Source organism: Ruditapes philippinarum, unplaced genomic scaffold (genome assembly GCF_026571515.1).
Source record: "Ruditapes philippinarum isolate M1 unplaced genomic scaffold, ASM2657151v2 ctg2558_1_1_1_1, whole genome shotgun sequence".
Taxonomy (NCBI): Eukaryota; Metazoa; Mollusca; class Bivalvia; order Venerida; family Veneridae; genus Ruditapes; species Ruditapes philippinarum.
The window spans coordinates 25,865-44,855 of record NW_026859182.1 but is presented as its reverse complement, the minus strand read 5'-3'; the positions used below and the strand labels follow the sequence as shown (position 1 = coordinate 44,855).

Here is an 18,991-nt window from a genome sequence, read left to right as displayed (position 1 = left end):
TGCGTTTTATATTTGCTAAATATATAAATGTTGCTAACTTATTTAAAACATTCGACTGTTGTGTAGTTAATAAAGTTTTAAATTTCTGAGACGTTGGCCAATGGCAATAATATTTAGGGAGACATGCATTTCTTATATCTCGATAATGCGGGCACACAAGAACAAAATGATATTCATTTTCAATAGCATTCATTTTACAATATATACATTTTCTATCTTCTCTTACAACATTTCTGAAACGACCTTCTTCAATTGCAAGTCTATGGGATGAACATCTTAATCTAGTCAATGCAATACGATAAACATCAGTTTTGACACACGTCAAATATTTTTCAAATCCAATGCAATCTTTTATAATTTTATAGGTACTCAGTTTTGGCATTGTATCAATCATTGAGTATAAATCTTGATAATATTGACTATACAATCTTTCGATTATAGCATTCAATTGATATTGAGAAATGGTAATACAATTCCATAAATATGCAAAACCTAAGTTTTCTAGTAATGATTTAACAAATAATGCCCATGGTGGCATATTTCTGCCAACAGATAACCTGATAACAAACTAGTTAATTAAGACTAAAAAAACTTTAAAAAACACAACGTAATTCCCTTTTAATGTCTGCAATGACTGAAGTGAGACAATGCAATGGAGCAAAACAATGCTATTTATAGATAAGTGATAACGGGTTAACTAGTTACGTAACTAGTTAACCTGATAATTAACTAGTTAATTAAGAGGTTAACTAGTTACGTAACTAGTTAACCTCTTAATATTAAGCTGACAATAAGGGATGGCAGTTGCGGGCACAAACATGCATTTATTTCCCATTATGATCTTTTCTTTATTGAAAAAATTAACTAGTTACGTAACTAGTTAACCTGATAATTAACTAGTTAATTAAGAGGTTAACTAGTTACGTAACTAGTTAACCTCTTAATTAACTAGTTAATTATCAGGTTATCTGGTGGCAGAAATATGCCACCATACTTAACATTGTTATGCTTACTATCTATAAAACTTTTGTGCACCATTGTATTTGGAGAATTCACAATTTTACACCAATATTTAAGAATACGTTCTTTCCTAATTATATCTAATGGTACTTTACCAAGTTCAGCATATACAGTTATGTTAGTGGTTTGCTGTCTAACATGCAATATCTGTTTAAGAAATTTTATGTACACTTTTTCAATATCAGGGGCTTTAAAATTGGCAAATCATTGCATCAAACAATTTCAACTTTTGTGAGACAGCTAAAGATACAACATCAAATAATGAGTTAAGAGTAAATAGGGCACGTAGTGCTTGCCCAGATAAAGTTTTTTGAGCATTATAAAACTTTCCATTACTTGATAACATTACACCTAGATAACAAAATTTATTGACAACATTAAGTTTAACATTATCGTAATAAAGTAACTATAGCTATAAGTAGCAGTCCTAATTTAACGGTATATTTCCGCATTGTAACGGATATTTTCATACAAATTTAATCTTTTTTATGAAATGATTACTTTTTACTGAACCTCAAGCCTGGTGAACCGTGAAGTTAAACGGTTAACATGTGTTTGCACAAGAAAATCTCATATTTGTTGTGTTCCGGATAGCAGCTATAACACTGTGACGTAGCGCATACACAAGCTGATTATAATCTTCATTTGCATGTTAAAATTCGTATACGAACTTTAGTGTTACCGTGGGGTTTTCCGTCTAAAATCCTTATTTATGAACATTATTTGATGAGATTTACAACAATACTGTTAAAAAGGTTAATGAATCTGCAGAATGCTTGTTTTTTAGGTCGACAGCAAAATATCTTTACATATTTATTTAATGGTTCGGCCGAGGGTATCCTACGATAAGGTAAACGATTCTAAGTGGACTTCACAAAGGTAGTATATTGTGTTTGGAATGCCACAGAGTGAGAAAAACTGTGTAGGCTGACCGGGACTTGAACCCGGGACCCCCGGAATATCGTACCGTGGCTCTATTGACCGCTGGTAAACACACTTCCTCCCCTAATTAGTGAACAGTTTTGAACTGTGATATACTCCCCCGCTATATTTCAATTCGTCCTCGAATTTCTCAGGGTTATCGAGCAATACTTATTAAACTCAGAGCTATATGCAGTCACGGTCCGCCGTTGGCCTCCAAATGTCACAGGGTGAGAAAAATGTGCAGCCTGACCAGGACTCGAACACGGGATCCTCGGTATACCGTACCGCGGCTCTACCGACTGAGCATTCCCGCCAGTTAAACACTATCTCCCCTACTACTGAACAGTTCAATATCGTGATAAATACTATGCCTCTATATTTGGCATAAAGCATTGCCTAGTATCCCTCTCTAAAAAAATTAAATCATGTACTTAAAGTAAAAAATGCCTTCACCTTGGAGGTCATATTGTATCATAAGGATATGTAAGGTAAAACATTTTTAGGCAAGTGTCTTGATTGGGTCTCTAACCTAATTGAAATATTATTTTTTATTACTCAGACAAAATTTACATTTGGCCGTATTTTGCCCGCCTTAGATGTGCTCTTGTTATGACGTTGTGCAGATATCTGCCTTGTAGTATCGTCTGCAAACAGACTGACATTTGAAATGATGTTTTGTGGGAGAACATTTAAATAAGCTAGAAACAGGAGGGGTCTTAAGACTGGGCCTTTTGATACTGTAATGCTTTTGACCCGCCGGAAAGTTTTACATCTGATTCCGTAGTCTTGTTGTTTTCAGCAGTACTGTCTCGTGCCTGAACTTATCGAAGCCATTCTGAAATTGAGTATGATTAGATCTACTTGCTCATGCTACCATGTCATGTACCAGCATAACTTATTGGGTAATACATAACCCTTTTCCCTGAAATCATGTTTGTGGTGGTAGAGGATGTGGTGGTTGGTGTAGTGTTTAACAATGGAAGAGGAAATTATATGTTCCATAATCTTACGCATAACTCATCTTAATAAAATGGGCTTGTAGTTTGAATGAGGTTGACTTCTATTGCCTTTTTTTGAAGATTTGAACTGCAAGGACAATAGTATGTTACATGTATTGATGATTAGAATCAATGGAGTTTTTAAAAATAATCTTTCGAACAGGGGAGAGCTCTTTGGAAAGATTAGTGTGTTTATATATTATATTAACGTAGGATTTTTAACGACTACCAAATGATTTTAATTAGGTATCAACGACTTTTGTATTAACGAACTTAGGTCAGAATTTTACCAGGGACAAACGTATTGAAATATCTTAAAGTAGATCCTGGTGTAAAAAATCTGCACGAAAATAACAACAACAAAGCACAGACACGTGCTCAATGCCATGACAATTTGGCAAGAGCTCGTATGACCATGGAGTCCTTTTTGGGAAATCTCACAAAACAAGCTGTTGCTGCCAGAACAATTACTAAAATGTTTTACCGAGGTTAAAGAACGTTAGAGAGACTTAGTGTTTTTGTACGTTTATTTTTTACTTACTGACTGTATAATAAGTAATTACAACTTAAATTTTTAGTCATCGTCTCACGACATAATTGTTATCAAACAGAACAACCAATAGAAACGTATCATATACATGTTTATACATGTATATACATTTAGCCTACGTGGTCTGCTAACCAAAGCTAAAACAAATACATGTATATTTTACATTACGTCAAATTAGATATTACATAAATGTTAAATAAAAACTTAAAACACAATTTGTATGCTTAATCAAAAACAAGGAAAATAAATAATAATGTAGTCACGTAAAACAATGCAGTAAGGCTATGTACTTGAGTTATTTTTCAATTAACTAACTTATAATTAAAATGTATTTTCCTCGTTATCTCATTATATATCCCATGGAAACCAATTAGTCATGATACATGGATTCCTTGTCAGTAAACACCATGGTCACTGCTATTGTGATATTCTGTCCTAATTGAAAAGTTAGTGACTACAAGCACATGTTAATCAAAGGTCTTCTTTATTCTATAATTATAACATTTATTTGAAACTAACCTTAAAATCAGTAAGAGTCTATTATTCATGACCAACATATAAACCGTTTCATAAGTCTAAAGGCCAAATCGTTCTCTAGTTATTTGTCTCACGCGCCTTTTGTTCCCAAGGCAAAAGAGACATTGGCTTTTGACCTACTGACCAGGGGTCATCTGCTAGCCATAATCAACCCCCAAACCAAAAAGGTCCAAGCGTTGTCGATTAATAACGATAATTCCATATATATTATTGTGATACCCACATTAATTATTCCTACCGGACATATGATCAATGCACATAATTATATGTAAAAGTCCATCTGATATTAATAAAAATACAATAATCAATTCCAGCTAAGTATTCGTTGTATTGTCTTGTTGGGGTTCTTGTTTACTAGAGTTAATATTAAATCCGTTACCGTCGTGATGACCAACTGTAATGATTAAGTTTAGAAGTCTAGGGTTATACAGGAATAAACATAGAATACAATTTGATAGTTATTATTTTGTTCTTCTTGACAGTCTGAGTGATTTCATTGCAATCGGAACACAAAAAGCCTATCCGACATCCATGACGTCACAACAAGTTTATCGTCTGCTGCACGGATGGAGATGTTTAGCGGTTGCTGAATGCCATCTTTTTCGGTTAGGAAAACTCGTTGCTCACTCCCGTCTGCTGAAATCTGATGTATATTGTTAGAGTCTCTGCCACATATAAACAAATTGTCATCTGGATCACGACACATACCTAATGGACCAACCAAATTACTTTTTCTATATTTTGACAAAGCAATACCGGAAGTGGTCACCCCTTGCACTAAGTACGTGCCCCAATCTGACACAAACATAGTGTCACCGTTTCCGTCGACAAACCACGGCGTGTGGAACGGTTGGTTCTGAACTGTAACAATAAGACGTCTGGGTGTTCCGTGAACATCTAAAATAACAACCTCCTTTTTATCACGTGACCAGGACGTGACGAAAAGCTGTCCTTCACTGTAGGATACACCCCAGCAGTTTTGATCCAATGTTACCGACTCCTTTATTGATATACGGTGATGAACACCAATGAACTGTAGCTGTTTCCGGTCTGGAATCGTTACCACAGCGCGTTCTTTATCTATTACAGCTACATCCCATGGCAAAGAATGCAAGTTATGAACAGAAATACACTTAAACTTCTTATCAAACAGCTTTACTTTTTTGTTTCCATTATCACAGACCAGAAGTTGTCCGTTTGGTAGGAATTCACAACCAGTGATACAACATTTCTCTCTATCAAATGACCATCCAGACAGACGGACAGAAACTTCTTTCTCCTTCACTGCTACCTGTAATAACAAAATATTAGACTGTAAAAAGATAGGAACTACAGTAAGTTATTGGTAATTAATTATTTTGTGCGAGTAACTTGTAGGTCATCGGGTGTGTTGTTTCACATACAACAGTCAGATTTATAGCAAATAGGACAAACCATAAGAAGAAAAAAAAATCCTCTATAATTTAGTTCAGATACATGTACTTAGTTTAGTCTTACTACGCACCATATGTCAAAACTTGCTAAATAAGTTAACACTATTGTATAATATTAAACAATGTAAGGTTTATATAGACCAACGAGCCATATCAATAGAGCGGATGCTGAAACACACCAGTAAGTGCAATGTCAAGTGTACTTGTCTCAATATGACAGACTAATTGATAATACAACATAGCAGTAGATGGTTTTATGTTAACATTTGGTTGTCAAAATAACATTAAGAATCAGTCTAATTAAACTAAAAAAAGCCTGACCTTATTTGTGTAAGATTTGTCACATGAACAGGGACGAGGAAATGTACAAGACATTTTCTCATTTCTCTCTACCTTCCACAACTTGTCAAATTTTGTTAACGTAGCTAGCATGTCAGCTGAGGGCTCGAATTCAAATTCGACAATACTGGTGGACTTGTGAAGATCCCGTATCAAACTCTCATCTACTCGAAGTTGTTCTGTTGCACCCTGCAGTTCATAAACTACTGAATTTTCACTTGTTTTCATACATTGTTCAAGAATAGTTAGGTAACTCTCAATGTTTGTTATTTCTTTTTCCAGTTTGTGTAAATTTTCATCTAATTTCTTTTTTTCTTTTACATATAGGTCATCCATTTGAGATAATGCCTCTTTTTCTAGTTTATCAATTACCTCTATGATAGTGTTTTTATATTTCATTACAGACCGTAAAAATTTCTTGCGTGAATCTTCTAAATTTTGAATATACTTTTCATTTTCGGCTTTTACTTTATCAAAACGTTCCTTCATCACAATAAGTTCTTTCATTGCCTCCCCACATAAATTTGTCCTCATTTCGGGTGGAATTTCTGGAATATGTTTAACGTTTTCTTTACAGTGAAAGTTATGGACCTGGACACAGACGCTACAATATATCTCGTTATCTTTCAAACATATATAACAAGGTTTTTCCATGTGCTCTTTGCCGCAAAGCTGAAAGCTTCCTAAACTTGTTGTTGATGTTTTCCGTGTATCCACAGTGGCAATTGACAAACTGTCCTTTGATGAATTGGCAGAACTTTGAGGGCAATATGTGGAATGTTCAGGATTTTCTTCATAGAACTCAATATTGTCAAAGTCCAGTATATCCGGAAGCGAGCATGATCTGCGCGAACGTACTGTTGTTGAAGCCATGAATTTACCTAGATCCATGTTTCTTTGTCCATATTCGTCTATGGACATTCTAGATTTTGGTTTTGCATCTGGGGCGTCAGGGAAATGTTGACTTGTTGGTGATATATCCGGTATGTCTACCTCACAAACATTCTCCTCGTTACATATTGAACTGATACCACTATCTGTATTCACCGTCACAGTCGACATTTTCCTGTCTTGTAAACTTTCATCAATTAAATCCATTTTTCAATTATAATAGCTTTAAAGGGAATCTGTGTGTAATTTTCATTCACCTTTATAATGTTTATAAGATTAAACTGTAAATCCTGTGTTTGAGTGGCAAGTTTTTAATGTAGGTTATACCTCACACGACATCTTACTAAATTCTTGTTCTAAAAAGTATATAAAATAATGTAGTTCACGTATCACGTATCTTAAATCAGATCAGTTTTCTTCCTTATGCGATATTTATTATTTACTTTTCATCCCGATGAATAACTAAAATAGTTTTAAGTTTCACAACTTCTATGTTGATATATATGAACTATAGGAATATCAATCACATATACTTAACTTTGTTTACCACAAAAAATCAAAATATCTTCCTAGTCAGGTAACATTTAATCCTTGTATTTCACTACATCAGATTTGATAAAACTATAGACCATGTTTCGTCAAAATATTTCACATGTTTAATAACGTTTCAACAATTCGATAGGAGAAAATCCCAGTGGTTAATTCTTTTGGAACTTACGAAGACAAAGGATAGAGATATTCAGTTAGAGTAGAGAGGTTGTTAGATTTATGCACACATGTGTCCGAGGATGTGAATCACGAGAAAAACATGCTGTTATAATAAGCTGATTCCTTATCTAATGTATCTGTTTGAGGTGATCAACATGGAAACTGACCCGTTAAATACTGTATACCTCTAATAGAATAATAGCAGGTGGTTTATCTCATGTAGATATATAGCTGTCATTCATAATTAACATTTTCCAAACAATAATTCGCTTTTAACATTAGTCATAGAAATGTGTCTGTATGAAATCTTCTCTAGGTAAAGCTGTATCTATATATCTACTGTTCATGTGTATCTGTGTTCACGTTGTTCACTCTGAGTCTGAAATGTAAAGTTCAAAAGTCGACTTCTTCAAAATTGTGTCATTAAAGCGACAGAACATTTTGTTTTATCAAAAAGTCTTTTAATTCTCTTTAATTATAATGTTGAGGGAAAATAAGATTTAAAAAGAAAGAAAAACGTCGAAGTAACATTTTAAAACAAGGAAGATATATTATAATCTGTATGTACAGAGTCAACTAGGTTTATTCCTTATTTACGTTAAAAGTACTCCAATGAGGTCCAAAAGTCTCACAAAGGGACAGAAAAATGCATGATAAAATATGCTCAGATTTATGTCTGATTTGTTTTGTGCGATTCTTGCATGATTTGAGTAAAAATCGTTTAGAGATTTTTAATGTCGAGCCACTTTGCATAACAAAAACGACTATTCCAGAAAAATGGGAGTAAGCGAATGGTGTAGACCTGCGTCAAATGTTACTTGAAATTAATATCGGAAAAATAGCTTTCAAAAAACCTAGTTGGGGTCACTTATTAAAAGCTCAATTATTACTGTTAAATTTCTTCTTTTTTTTCTCAAAAGTTATAATATATATAACAATGTATTATATATATAACATACAACATTTCTCTCTATCAAATGACCATCCAGACAGACAGACAGAAACTTCTTTCTCCTTCACTGCTATCTGTAATAACAAAATATTAGACTGTGAAAAGATAGGAACTACAGTAATTTATTATTTTGTGCACTAGTTACTTTTTATATATACATTATATATATATATATATATATATATATATATATATATATATATATATATATATATATATATATATATATATATATATATATATATATATATTATATATATATATATTACCCTTCCAGATTTTTTCCGCCTTTTTGATTGGATATTGATCACCCGAAAGAAATTGATATAACCGAGCCAGACGGGTAATATACACACTAAATTTCCCCGTTGGGTACCCCACGTTCTAAACAACATGCGCTATGGCGATGCGCGTACGGTTTGATTTTACGCGATGTAAATTCCGATTTACAAGCACTTTTTAACTGTCAAATGATAAATATTTACCAAAATAGAGAAATCATACATATTCTCATAAGTATTAAAAACAAATATGACCTTGTGAAAGCTTGATATTAATTTCAAAAAAGTGCGTTCAACAGACTACTCCTTTTCTCTTGTTTACATTCGTTAGATTCGAAAGAAAATACGTCATGTATTTATGTGGCGTCATGTAGTGATGAAGGGGTACCCTAAAGGGAATCTTATTTCGACGTTTCATTTGATGTAGCAATGATTTATTTCAAAATCGTCTTAACTCGGCAGGGAAAGGGTAATAAAATTATTATTTTGGTTTTGGAGTGATATATGTGGATATATTACCTGCCAAGATAAAATATCACCCTCGCCTGACGGCTCGGGTGATATAAAATCTTGACAGGTAATATATCCACATATATCACTCCAAAACCAAAATAACATATAATATATATATATATATATATATATATATATATATATATATATATATATATATATATATATATATATATATATATATATATATATACAAAAAAAGAAGTTCGATTCCTTGTGTGGATCTCATGTATAAAAAAGTATGTTTTGGGAAATGCACAGTACAAAGTTCTTTAATTTTTTATACGTTTATTTCTGTTAGCGCTTTCAAATGTTTCTACATATCTTCAGACAGTAACGTATAATATAAACATAACAAATATAACAATGACGTAACGTTATAAAAGTGCGGGAAACGTAAAAATACGACGTTGCGCTGGAAATGAGATATTCTTTTACCTTCTATATAAGAAGTATGAAATCGCTACAAAAATACATAGGGTAAATATTCTATAAAGGGAGGTAATAAATAAGTATTAAAATTCAAAGCATTGAGTAATTTTAGAAGTAGATACAACGTTTGCATTACCTATAAATACTTTTTAATATTAGTGAGCTAAAAACGAGTAAAAATATGTCAGAAAATGTTTTACTTGAAACTATGTGGAAATGGAAAAATATTTACTTATATAAATGTAAAGATTTTGCATGAACCTTTACATAGACTAAATAAAGGGAGGTAATAAATATGCTTTAAAATGAAAAGCATTGACTTATCATAGAAAGTAAAATGCAAAATTTGTATTACTAATAAGTACTTTTTTATACGAATTATCTAAACGAGTAATAAAATATCAGAAAGAAAAGTAACTTAAAACCATGTGGAAATGTAAAATAATTATTATATATAAATACCCAAGTTTATTGTTGTAGGTTAATGTGAGCTGTTTAATTGTGGCTTTAATATGCTTATAAGAAATAATTCTTTTTCATCTCTGAAATGATCATCAATCTTCATCAAGACTCAGCCGACTATTAGATATAATTCTTAAACCTCTATGTAAATGTGTTCCTAGTTTTATTAGAGATGATTTAGACTTTCTGAAATATTTACCAGAACACATAAAAGATCATGAATCTAAACTAGTCACTTTCGATGTAATAAACTTATATTCCAATATTCCCCACGATCTTGGATTGAAAGCTGTGATATTCTGGATGGAAAAAATGCCAGAAAAGATAGACAAACGATTTCAACATAATTTCATAATAAAATCGCTAAAACTTATTTTGTACAACAACGTATTCTACTTCGACGGAAAATACTATATTCAGAAAAAAGGTGCAGCTATGGGTACTATTATCGCTCCAACTTACGCTACCTTAGTCCTCGGATACTTAGAAGAAACTCTTTATGAAAGGATGAAAACTAAATACAACAATGAATTTTCAAGCTATTTAAGACTTAACTGGAAGAGATTTCTTGACGATTGCTTTTTAATTTTACCAAAAGAAATTTACACGTCTGATTTTTTAAACGAACTTAATAACTTGCATCAAAGTATACAATTCACATATAATGAAAGTGAAACTGCGATGGCTTTTTTGGATATTCTTGTTTTGAAGTCAGGAAATAACATTTCTACAGATTTATACTGTAAAACCTACGGATACACACAACTATTTAGATTTTAGATCATGTCATCCTAAGCATACTAAAGTTAACATACAAATCAATTTAGCATCAGGAATCATTGCAATCATGAAAAATAAAGACTTACAAGAAAAGCGTCTAACATAATTGAATTTACAGTTAAAAGAACAGAATAATTTAAATGTACTTATACAACATTGAATAGAGCAGACTATATCTAAAGGAACAATTTAGACCACTGATCGTCAAGACACTTGTACTTCCGCTCATAATGTTTTACCTTTCGTTTCAACACACAACCCCAGAAATACAAACATGTCCCCAGTTATAAATTCTTGTAAAACATTTTTACAAAAGAGTGAAAGAATGAAGTATGTAATACAAAAGAAAAGAGTAATAATCAGTAAAAGACAGACGAAAACCTTACTACAGATTTTATATCCCGCTAGATTTGATATGAAAGTGGAAACTCCGTCTATAGCAAAGTGTTATAGAACCAGATGTAAGACATGCCCTTCAATTATCGAAGGTAACACAATTCACTTCACAAACGGGAAAAATTTCACAGTACCTGTATAAATAAAAATGTAATTTAAAGTATTATTTGTCCTAATTATTATTCATTTTATATCGGACAAACAAGAAATGAATTAAACATACGAAAGAATTTACATAGACAACAAACTAATACAGAGTCACTTCGTTTTCTTAAGGTGAATAAACATCTACATGAGTGTTCAGGGGGAAAGTTTAATATATTTCCCCTATATAAAGTACTGAAGATTGATGATCATTTCAGAGATGAAAAAGAATTATTTCTTATAAGCATATTAAAGCCACAATTAAACAGCTCACATTAACCTACAACAATAAACTTGGGTATTTATATATAATAATTATTTTACATTTCCACATGGTTTTAAGTTACTTTTCTTTCTGATATTTTATTACTCGTTTAGATAATTCGTATAAAAAAGTACTTATTAGTAATACAAATTTTGCATTTACTTCTATGATAAGTCAATGCTTTTCATTTTAAAGCATATTTATTACCTCCCTTTATTTAGTCTATGTAAAGGTTCATGCAAAATCTTTACATTTATATAAGTAAATATTTTTCCATTTCCACATAGTTTCAAGTAAAACATTTTCTGACATATTTTTACTCGTTTTTTAGCTCACTAATATTAAAAAGTATTTATAGGTAATGCAAACGTTGTATCTACTTCTAAAATTACTCAATGCTTTGAATTTTAATACTTATTTATTACCTCCCTTTATAGAATATTTACCCTATGTATTTTTGTAGCGATTTCATACTTCTTATATAGAAGGTAAAAGAATATCTCATTTCCAGCGCAACGTCGTATTTTTTACGTTTCCCGCACTTTTATAACGTTACGTCATTGTTATATTTGTTATGTTTATATTATACGTTACTGTCTGAAGATATGTAGAAACATTTGAAAGCGCTAACAGAAATAAACGTATAAAAAATTAAAGAACTTTGTACTGTGCATTTCCCAAAAACATACTTTTTTATATATATATATATATATATATATATATATATATATATATATATATATATATATATATATATATATATATATATATACAATGTATATGATATGGTATATTGGTTACATGTGTATTATTAATGTTATATATATATATATGCGTATCAAACAGAAATAAATAAGTAAAGTATGTTATTTACATTTCAACCTTTGAAATAATCCTTTTATATCACATACACATGTACTATCCTACAAACGAAATACAACTCCACACGTGTTTAATATTTTGCCATCATGCAGTTTCCGTAACATTTAACCACGACGTGACTCAAAATATGTTTTACAAAATATACACTCCGGAATCAAACAAGATTATATTCAAGTACCGCTTTTACTCAAATACAGGCCCTTCATATGATAGCACTTTACCAAAGTTTCTTTATAAAACAAGGAAAAAATGTAATGAGCGTTAAGGTCAAGATGACGTAGTAAGTCCTTCCACGTTAAGTTAAAATTAAGTATTAAATTGTTGGTTTATAATATATTATGTCTTGTTTTATAGTCTATGTACATTTATGTACTTAGAAAAAAAAAGAAACTTCTCATGCCTGATGCATTGTTCTCTTACTTCAATGACTTGTTCTTCTAAAATATCATTATTTTAAAGGAAGCAGACCCTTCACTTTAAGTACACTGCTGAACTTGGTTATAAATTATATGTAAAATCCCGAAGCATACAAACATGTTCATTTCATTTCTGTAGATATTTTATTCAGATTTAGGTGTATTTATATATTGAAAGTCTGTTGAGGGCAAACTTTAGATGAACCTCGAGAAGGTATTTAATGAGAAATTCGTTGAAGTGTTTTACCATCAATTAAGGAAATACCGATCTATAAAGTACTCTTACCTCAAGTATATATACTAATTATCAGTACTTTATGTTTGTTGTACCATGGGAGTGTTTTCTGTCGAAAAAAATATAATACCTATTGTTGTACTAAAAAGAAACTTCTATAAATATATTTTATATAATATACGTATTATTGGTGAGTGGATTCCACTTCATATTTACAAATATACATTTTTCTCATAATCGTTAAATCACAAGAGGTATACGCGGTGTTGTCCGGTGATTCAGTTGTTTACGTAACTATGTACATTTTTGTAATTATTAAGTGAAATTTTAACAATTAAGAACCCTAAAGGAAGCGACCGGTAGGGAGCGATGATCGGTTCTTAATTATTAAAATGTTCACTTAATAAAAACTAACTTACTTAGAGTTTAACCTCATTTGACCCCGCCATATAAAAAGTACAATGGGTGGAATTTTTGGAGCACATTTCATCAGTAAGCCCTTCTCTGCTACTTAATTTACACATGAGCTCTTCGTTCCATACCCTTAATTATTAAGTGTTCACAAAATTTGCCTGCCTATACGATTAAAACTAATGGGCATTTTTATGAAAATTGGAGCAATTTCATTGATCGGCAAATGATGTTGAACACTAATGTACGTTACACAATAAGATGTATATACCTGACAGTTTACACTGGAACAATAGCAGCTTGCCATTTATTATTTTATACATGTATTATAAATATTATTTTGTAAATTGTAATAAAACTGCCTCCATTCTCCACTGAATGTGCCATCAAGCTTCACGCACAAGGATGTAGGTGACTTCCGGCACATTGCCCGTATATTACAAGTGATTCATTTCTGATTAGTGTTGTTTTCTTTTAGAAAAAAGGTGAAGCAAACACGAACATCATTATTTCGGAGATGGGTTTGGCACCGCCTTTTGTAAGTCTAACCACGTGATAAAGTCCTAACAATAAATACCACCTTTTACAAAATAAGAAAAAAAACACGCTGCAATGGTTTAAAAATTTAGCTGGATAAAAGTTCTGTGATGAAGTATATGAACGTGCGGTGTAATGTCATCTTTAAATGAAACTTCAGTTCAGACACATTCAAATCATCGTGTGTGAGATTATTATAAAATGTATGCATGAAAACCTATACATGTATGTATGCATAAAAATGAGATCAGTTTCAGGGATTAATAATCTAAATTCTGTTATTTACGAGTACGTTGTCATTTTCTTACATTCATTTAAATATGTTATGTTGTACACGTTAACGAGCATCAACAACAATGCACCTGATGTAGTATGCTCCAATTGACGAGAACATTATTTGGATAATTTAGCTATGTACACAATGACACGTTAAACATGGGAGCACGCTTCCTGTGACAGTTGTAGTGACAACTACATCAATAACTTACAATATCTAAAAAAGAAACAAAAAACAAAAAAAAAACAACATCAAATGTTTACGTAAATTGAGCGGCATGTATGTACTGTTGTAAGATATCTCTAATCTGTTACATTTCAGAATTTACTTTTCGAGAGAAATCAAGTTACATATTTATGTATTAATACAACCGTCAACCTTTTGTTTATACTAATTTAGTGTTGGAAGCTGAAAGCTTATTAAAATTTCGTTCCTGGAACCAACTAGTATAATAATAATAATAATAATAATAATAATAATAATAATAATAATAATAATAATAATAATAATAATAATCTTATTTAAAGAAGGTAACACATGAAGATACACTATCGTAAAACGCAAAAACATATCTTAACTTCTAAACAATATATAAACACACACACACGCACGTACGCACGCACGCACGACACACACACGCACGCACGCACGCACGCACGCACACACACACACACAATACTAAGCAAAGAGTGTAAAGTTTTATATTAAATACTCTAAAATACTCTAAATGTACTGGCATCTATTATTTCACATTCTATATGAATTTCTCAAATGTGTTGAATTCTGATACAGTTTGCATCTACTGTATTAACTAATCTACCATAGTTTTATAGAAATTAAAACTAACAACAACAGATTTATTAAATTATAAACAATATGTACCTGTATCCTTTAATTCCTTTAACAAAACACAGATGTTGATACTTTTTCATATAACTACCTTTAACTTGACTGTTTTGTACATAACCTCGTTTCTATTCAATTTACATATAAGTGTGAAGCCGTATACAGGTTTTAATGTGAGATTTTATGTCAACCTAATAACCGCCGTCTACTTTTCAAACAATTCTCATTTATTTTGTACAAATTGTAAGACATATGACCGAGATAAATACCTTTGTAGTCACCATTTGTTTACAAATACCATCTTAATTATGCACAATTTTGTACTGTAAACCGTGACGCCAAATATTTGAAGAATATTTTAAAAAGTTGTTCAACCTTATATAAGCAATAAAGGAAGATACATACAAATAATGATAAACAAAATTGAACGCACATTGAAAAACTATTGACACATTGTGTGCGTAAATGAACATAAAACATCATGTAACGTTTTATTAAGAAACTAACTAAAGATAACCGTGCCCGTTAAAATACACGATTTTCACGTGGATTATTATTACGAAGTACCCATTTGGTAGTGGTATTCATTAGGTGTACTTCCTGTATCAATGGTAAGGAGAAGAATTATATTGTAAATTGAAACATGTATATATATTCTGAGAAATCAAATATGTTTAAAGGTCCCTTTATGCCCCAGAAATACTTATATTTTTATTTCTCAAAACTTTTGTATTCTAAGTGTCCTGATTGAAATCACAAACAGTTACTCATTGGCCGAATACATGAGCAGACTTTTGCTTCTGTTGCCTTTTTAATCAGTAAAATAATAATGATTTACAATGTAGTATTTTGTATGGAAGGCAAAATACTTTGTTTACATTTTTGTTACTTTTATGACCAGTAACGTCACATTTGAAGTGCTAATTAGATAAACATCTTATATGCCAATAAACCATTATTTAAACGTTATAACATTATATTTGCCTTTTCTTTCCGAGAAAAAAAGTCTATTTCTGAAGCATAATGTGTCTTTAAATTTTCAGTGTATTCATAAATTGATTGCTTTCCTCTGATCTAGATGAACTTTTAGATCTTTGAAAACTGTACAAGTCGTGTTTAGCCTTTAGGTAGGGTTTATCCATGTCGGAGATTTCCGTATAGTTTAAATATTACTGTATGATGTTCCAATATCTACATTAGGATCAGTTATTAAGAGACAACAGAAATCTCAGTAACATTTGTTATACAAAATTTCATTTACTTTACTTTCAGTATGGAATGAAAAACAATTTTATCTTATTTCTACGTACAACAAGCGCTCATCTCATTCACAATAATACATGATAAATTCACAAGTTGATAATTGAGACAATGGATGCATCAAACTATAGTTAGTGTCTGAATCTTAATAATCACACATGTATACAGGGCTGATTTGACAATATGTAACCAAAGCAACAATAATTAATAAATGAGTGACTTTATTCTAAACAATACTTGAACAGACTTGCTATAATATTTTAAATAAATTCTTAAGAATATCCACACCAACGCTGATTTGAAGTTTATACCTGATGTATTCGACTGATGAACCATTTAGTTAACGTGTTCCTCTACGAAAATGAACAGGAACGAATTCTTGTGCCGTAAAGGCACTGTTGTGTAATTGGCTAATGATTTCTGTCAAATATATTATGAAACGTTTGTCTTTTATAAACACTTTTTTGTATTTTGGTACTATAATGTATGATAATCATTTTTACATAATCAAATATGTTGTGTGTTTATCTTAAACAGATGTGAGACATTTAATGCAAAGACATTACGTATTTATTCAAGTTTGATTTAGGAATGAATTTGGCGTTGAAAAGCGGAATCATTTTTAGCTGAGTTATGGTCCTTGAATAAAAAGACGTTTTGGCCTGTATATGATTTTTTTGTTTTCTGCTACACAGTAGTTGCTACATATAGGGAACAAACTGTCAAATCACCCCTCAATACAATTACTTTATTGGCTATCATCAGACGACAAATACGATCACTGATCGCTATTGTCCGATTGTTATACTTTATAGGCCTAGGCAAAACCTCCTTAAACCGAATTAAAATTCTAGAACGAATAATAACGTTAAATATTATTTGCAGTTGTTGATCTTGTAATAAAAATCGTTTAGGCTTCTATTAACGAATTTACTGTCCAAGATTGTTAACAGGAATGTATTACTTAAACATGAATTGTTTCGTGTTATCGTGAAAATTATTGGTAAGATTTAACTGTCTATACTTGATGTCCACATGTGTCATGTGAATATGTTACATACTTGCAAAAATACACATTTAATCTGTAAACATTATATTTACATTATGTATCCAGTATTCAATATATTAGAACTTGGACAACGCAATATATCACATACTAGATATAGTTATAGTATATAGCTAGTATACATGTATGGAATAATGATTTTAGAAATTGTCTGATGCTTTTACAAATGATAGCGTACATTTTCTCATTTTAAATTCAGGGATAGTTAGTTCGAGACCCAGCTTGTTAAATTAGCGTTAGTAAGTGTCTGTCTATAAAAACTGTACAACATAAACATTTTACAATAAGCTAATTCAATACTCAATAAAGTAAAACGCCCTATAAACTCTAGCAAACATATTAAAAGTATAACAGTTAAAATCGTTTACCTTATGCAATCACAAAAGGTAAGCTTTAAAAACGCTAGTAGCGCCTAGCTATATCATTTCTATTTCCTGGGGTGTGTTTAAATGTCAAGTTGACAGCTCTCTGAGTTAACAACAACCTGGATAATGATGTTATTAATAAAGAGGAATATTCCATGCATAACAAGGGTGCAATTGGCTCCAAAGTGGTCACCTGATGACAAGATATATCAAGATGCATCCACATAGTAAGAATGAAGTCCCTATGTATATGCACCTTCACTTTATAGCCTGTTGATTTATTTTTGATGTATCAGGTCCCTGTGACCATGACCTTTTGACTGGCATGTAGAACTGATCAAGGTGACTCGCTATATGAATTTTAGTTGTTATAGGTTAATTAGTATTGGATAGAGTGACTATAAACACAAGACCTATACAAGTCTATATAAAAAGATATCTTTATAAAACACGTTTTTGCACTTATCAGCAGCCAATTGGTCATGTGGTCAGGTTATTATGACTGACTTTTGACCTTGTGACCAAAAAATCAATAGAGGTTATCTACTGGTCATGATAAGTCACTTGGTGACCGTAAATGTTGTGTGCAGCAATTTTATGACAAAGTTATCACAAATCTTAAATCTTATGGATCATGTAGACCGTCTTTATAATTACATAAGACCTTGAAATGTGTATACCAAAAACATTTTTAGTTTGATAAAAAATATGAACTAACGAAACTTGAGTTGTTGAGTTTTTGGTCGGAAATCATCTTTACGTACAAGGTCAATGTGACTTTGACCTTTGACCCTTAAAACAAAAGTTGTTATCCACTGGCCAAGACCAATTCACCTGTGAAGTTTGAAGGTGAAGGGCCCATGAGTTGTAAAGATATTGATCAGAACGCGTTTTACCTATAAGGTAAATGTGATCTTGACCTCTGACTCCTTGATCCAAAAAATCCATTGAGGTCATCTTCTGACCAAAAGCAATGCATCTCTGAAGTTTGAAGGTCAAGGGTCCATGGGTTGTCCAGTTATTGCTAGAAAACCGTTTTGACATACAAGGTCAATGTGACATTGACCTTTG

General features: G+C 31.5%; 1 protein-coding gene across 6 annotated transcripts; it reads right to left on the bottom strand.

Moving 5' to 3' along the window:
• Nucleotides 1-3,451: 3,451 nt before the first annotated feature.
• On the bottom strand, nt 3,452-15,400 carry LOC132755546 (uncharacterized). Of its 6 annotated transcripts, none has more exons than XM_060746422.1 (4): nt 15,266-15,400; nt 8,360-8,426; nt 5,784-7,779; nt 3,452-5,320 (listed from the first exon to the last, which is right to left on the bottom strand). In XM_060746422.1, exons 3-4 carry the CDS (start codon nt 6,897-6,899, stop codon nt 4,523-4,525), a joined length of 1,914 nt encoding a protein of 637 aa, XP_060602405.1. In that variant the 5' UTR covers nt 6,900-7,779; nt 8,360-8,426; nt 15,266-15,400; the 3' UTR covers nt 3,452-4,522. The 6 variants fall into 6 exon arrangements, with proteins under 6 accessions (XP_060602405.1, XP_060602403.1, XP_060602406.1 ...); XM_060746420.1 differs by lacking the exon at nt 15,266-15,400 and adding an exon at nt 12,500-12,771; XM_060746423.1 differs by lacking the exon at nt 15,266-15,400 and adding an exon at nt 12,508-12,771.
• Between the last annotated feature and the right edge of the window lie 3,591 nt (nt 15,401-18,991).

Coding starts and splice junctions, on each gene's coding strand:
- LOC132755546 (XM_060746422.1), bottom strand. CDS start 6,899: ATGGATTTAATTGATGAAAGTTTACAAGACAGGAAAATGTCGACTGTG. Junction 5,321..5,783: donor ACAAATCTTACACAAATAAG/GTCAGGCTTTTT, acceptor TTGTTATTACAG/GTAGCAGTGAAGGAGAAAGA.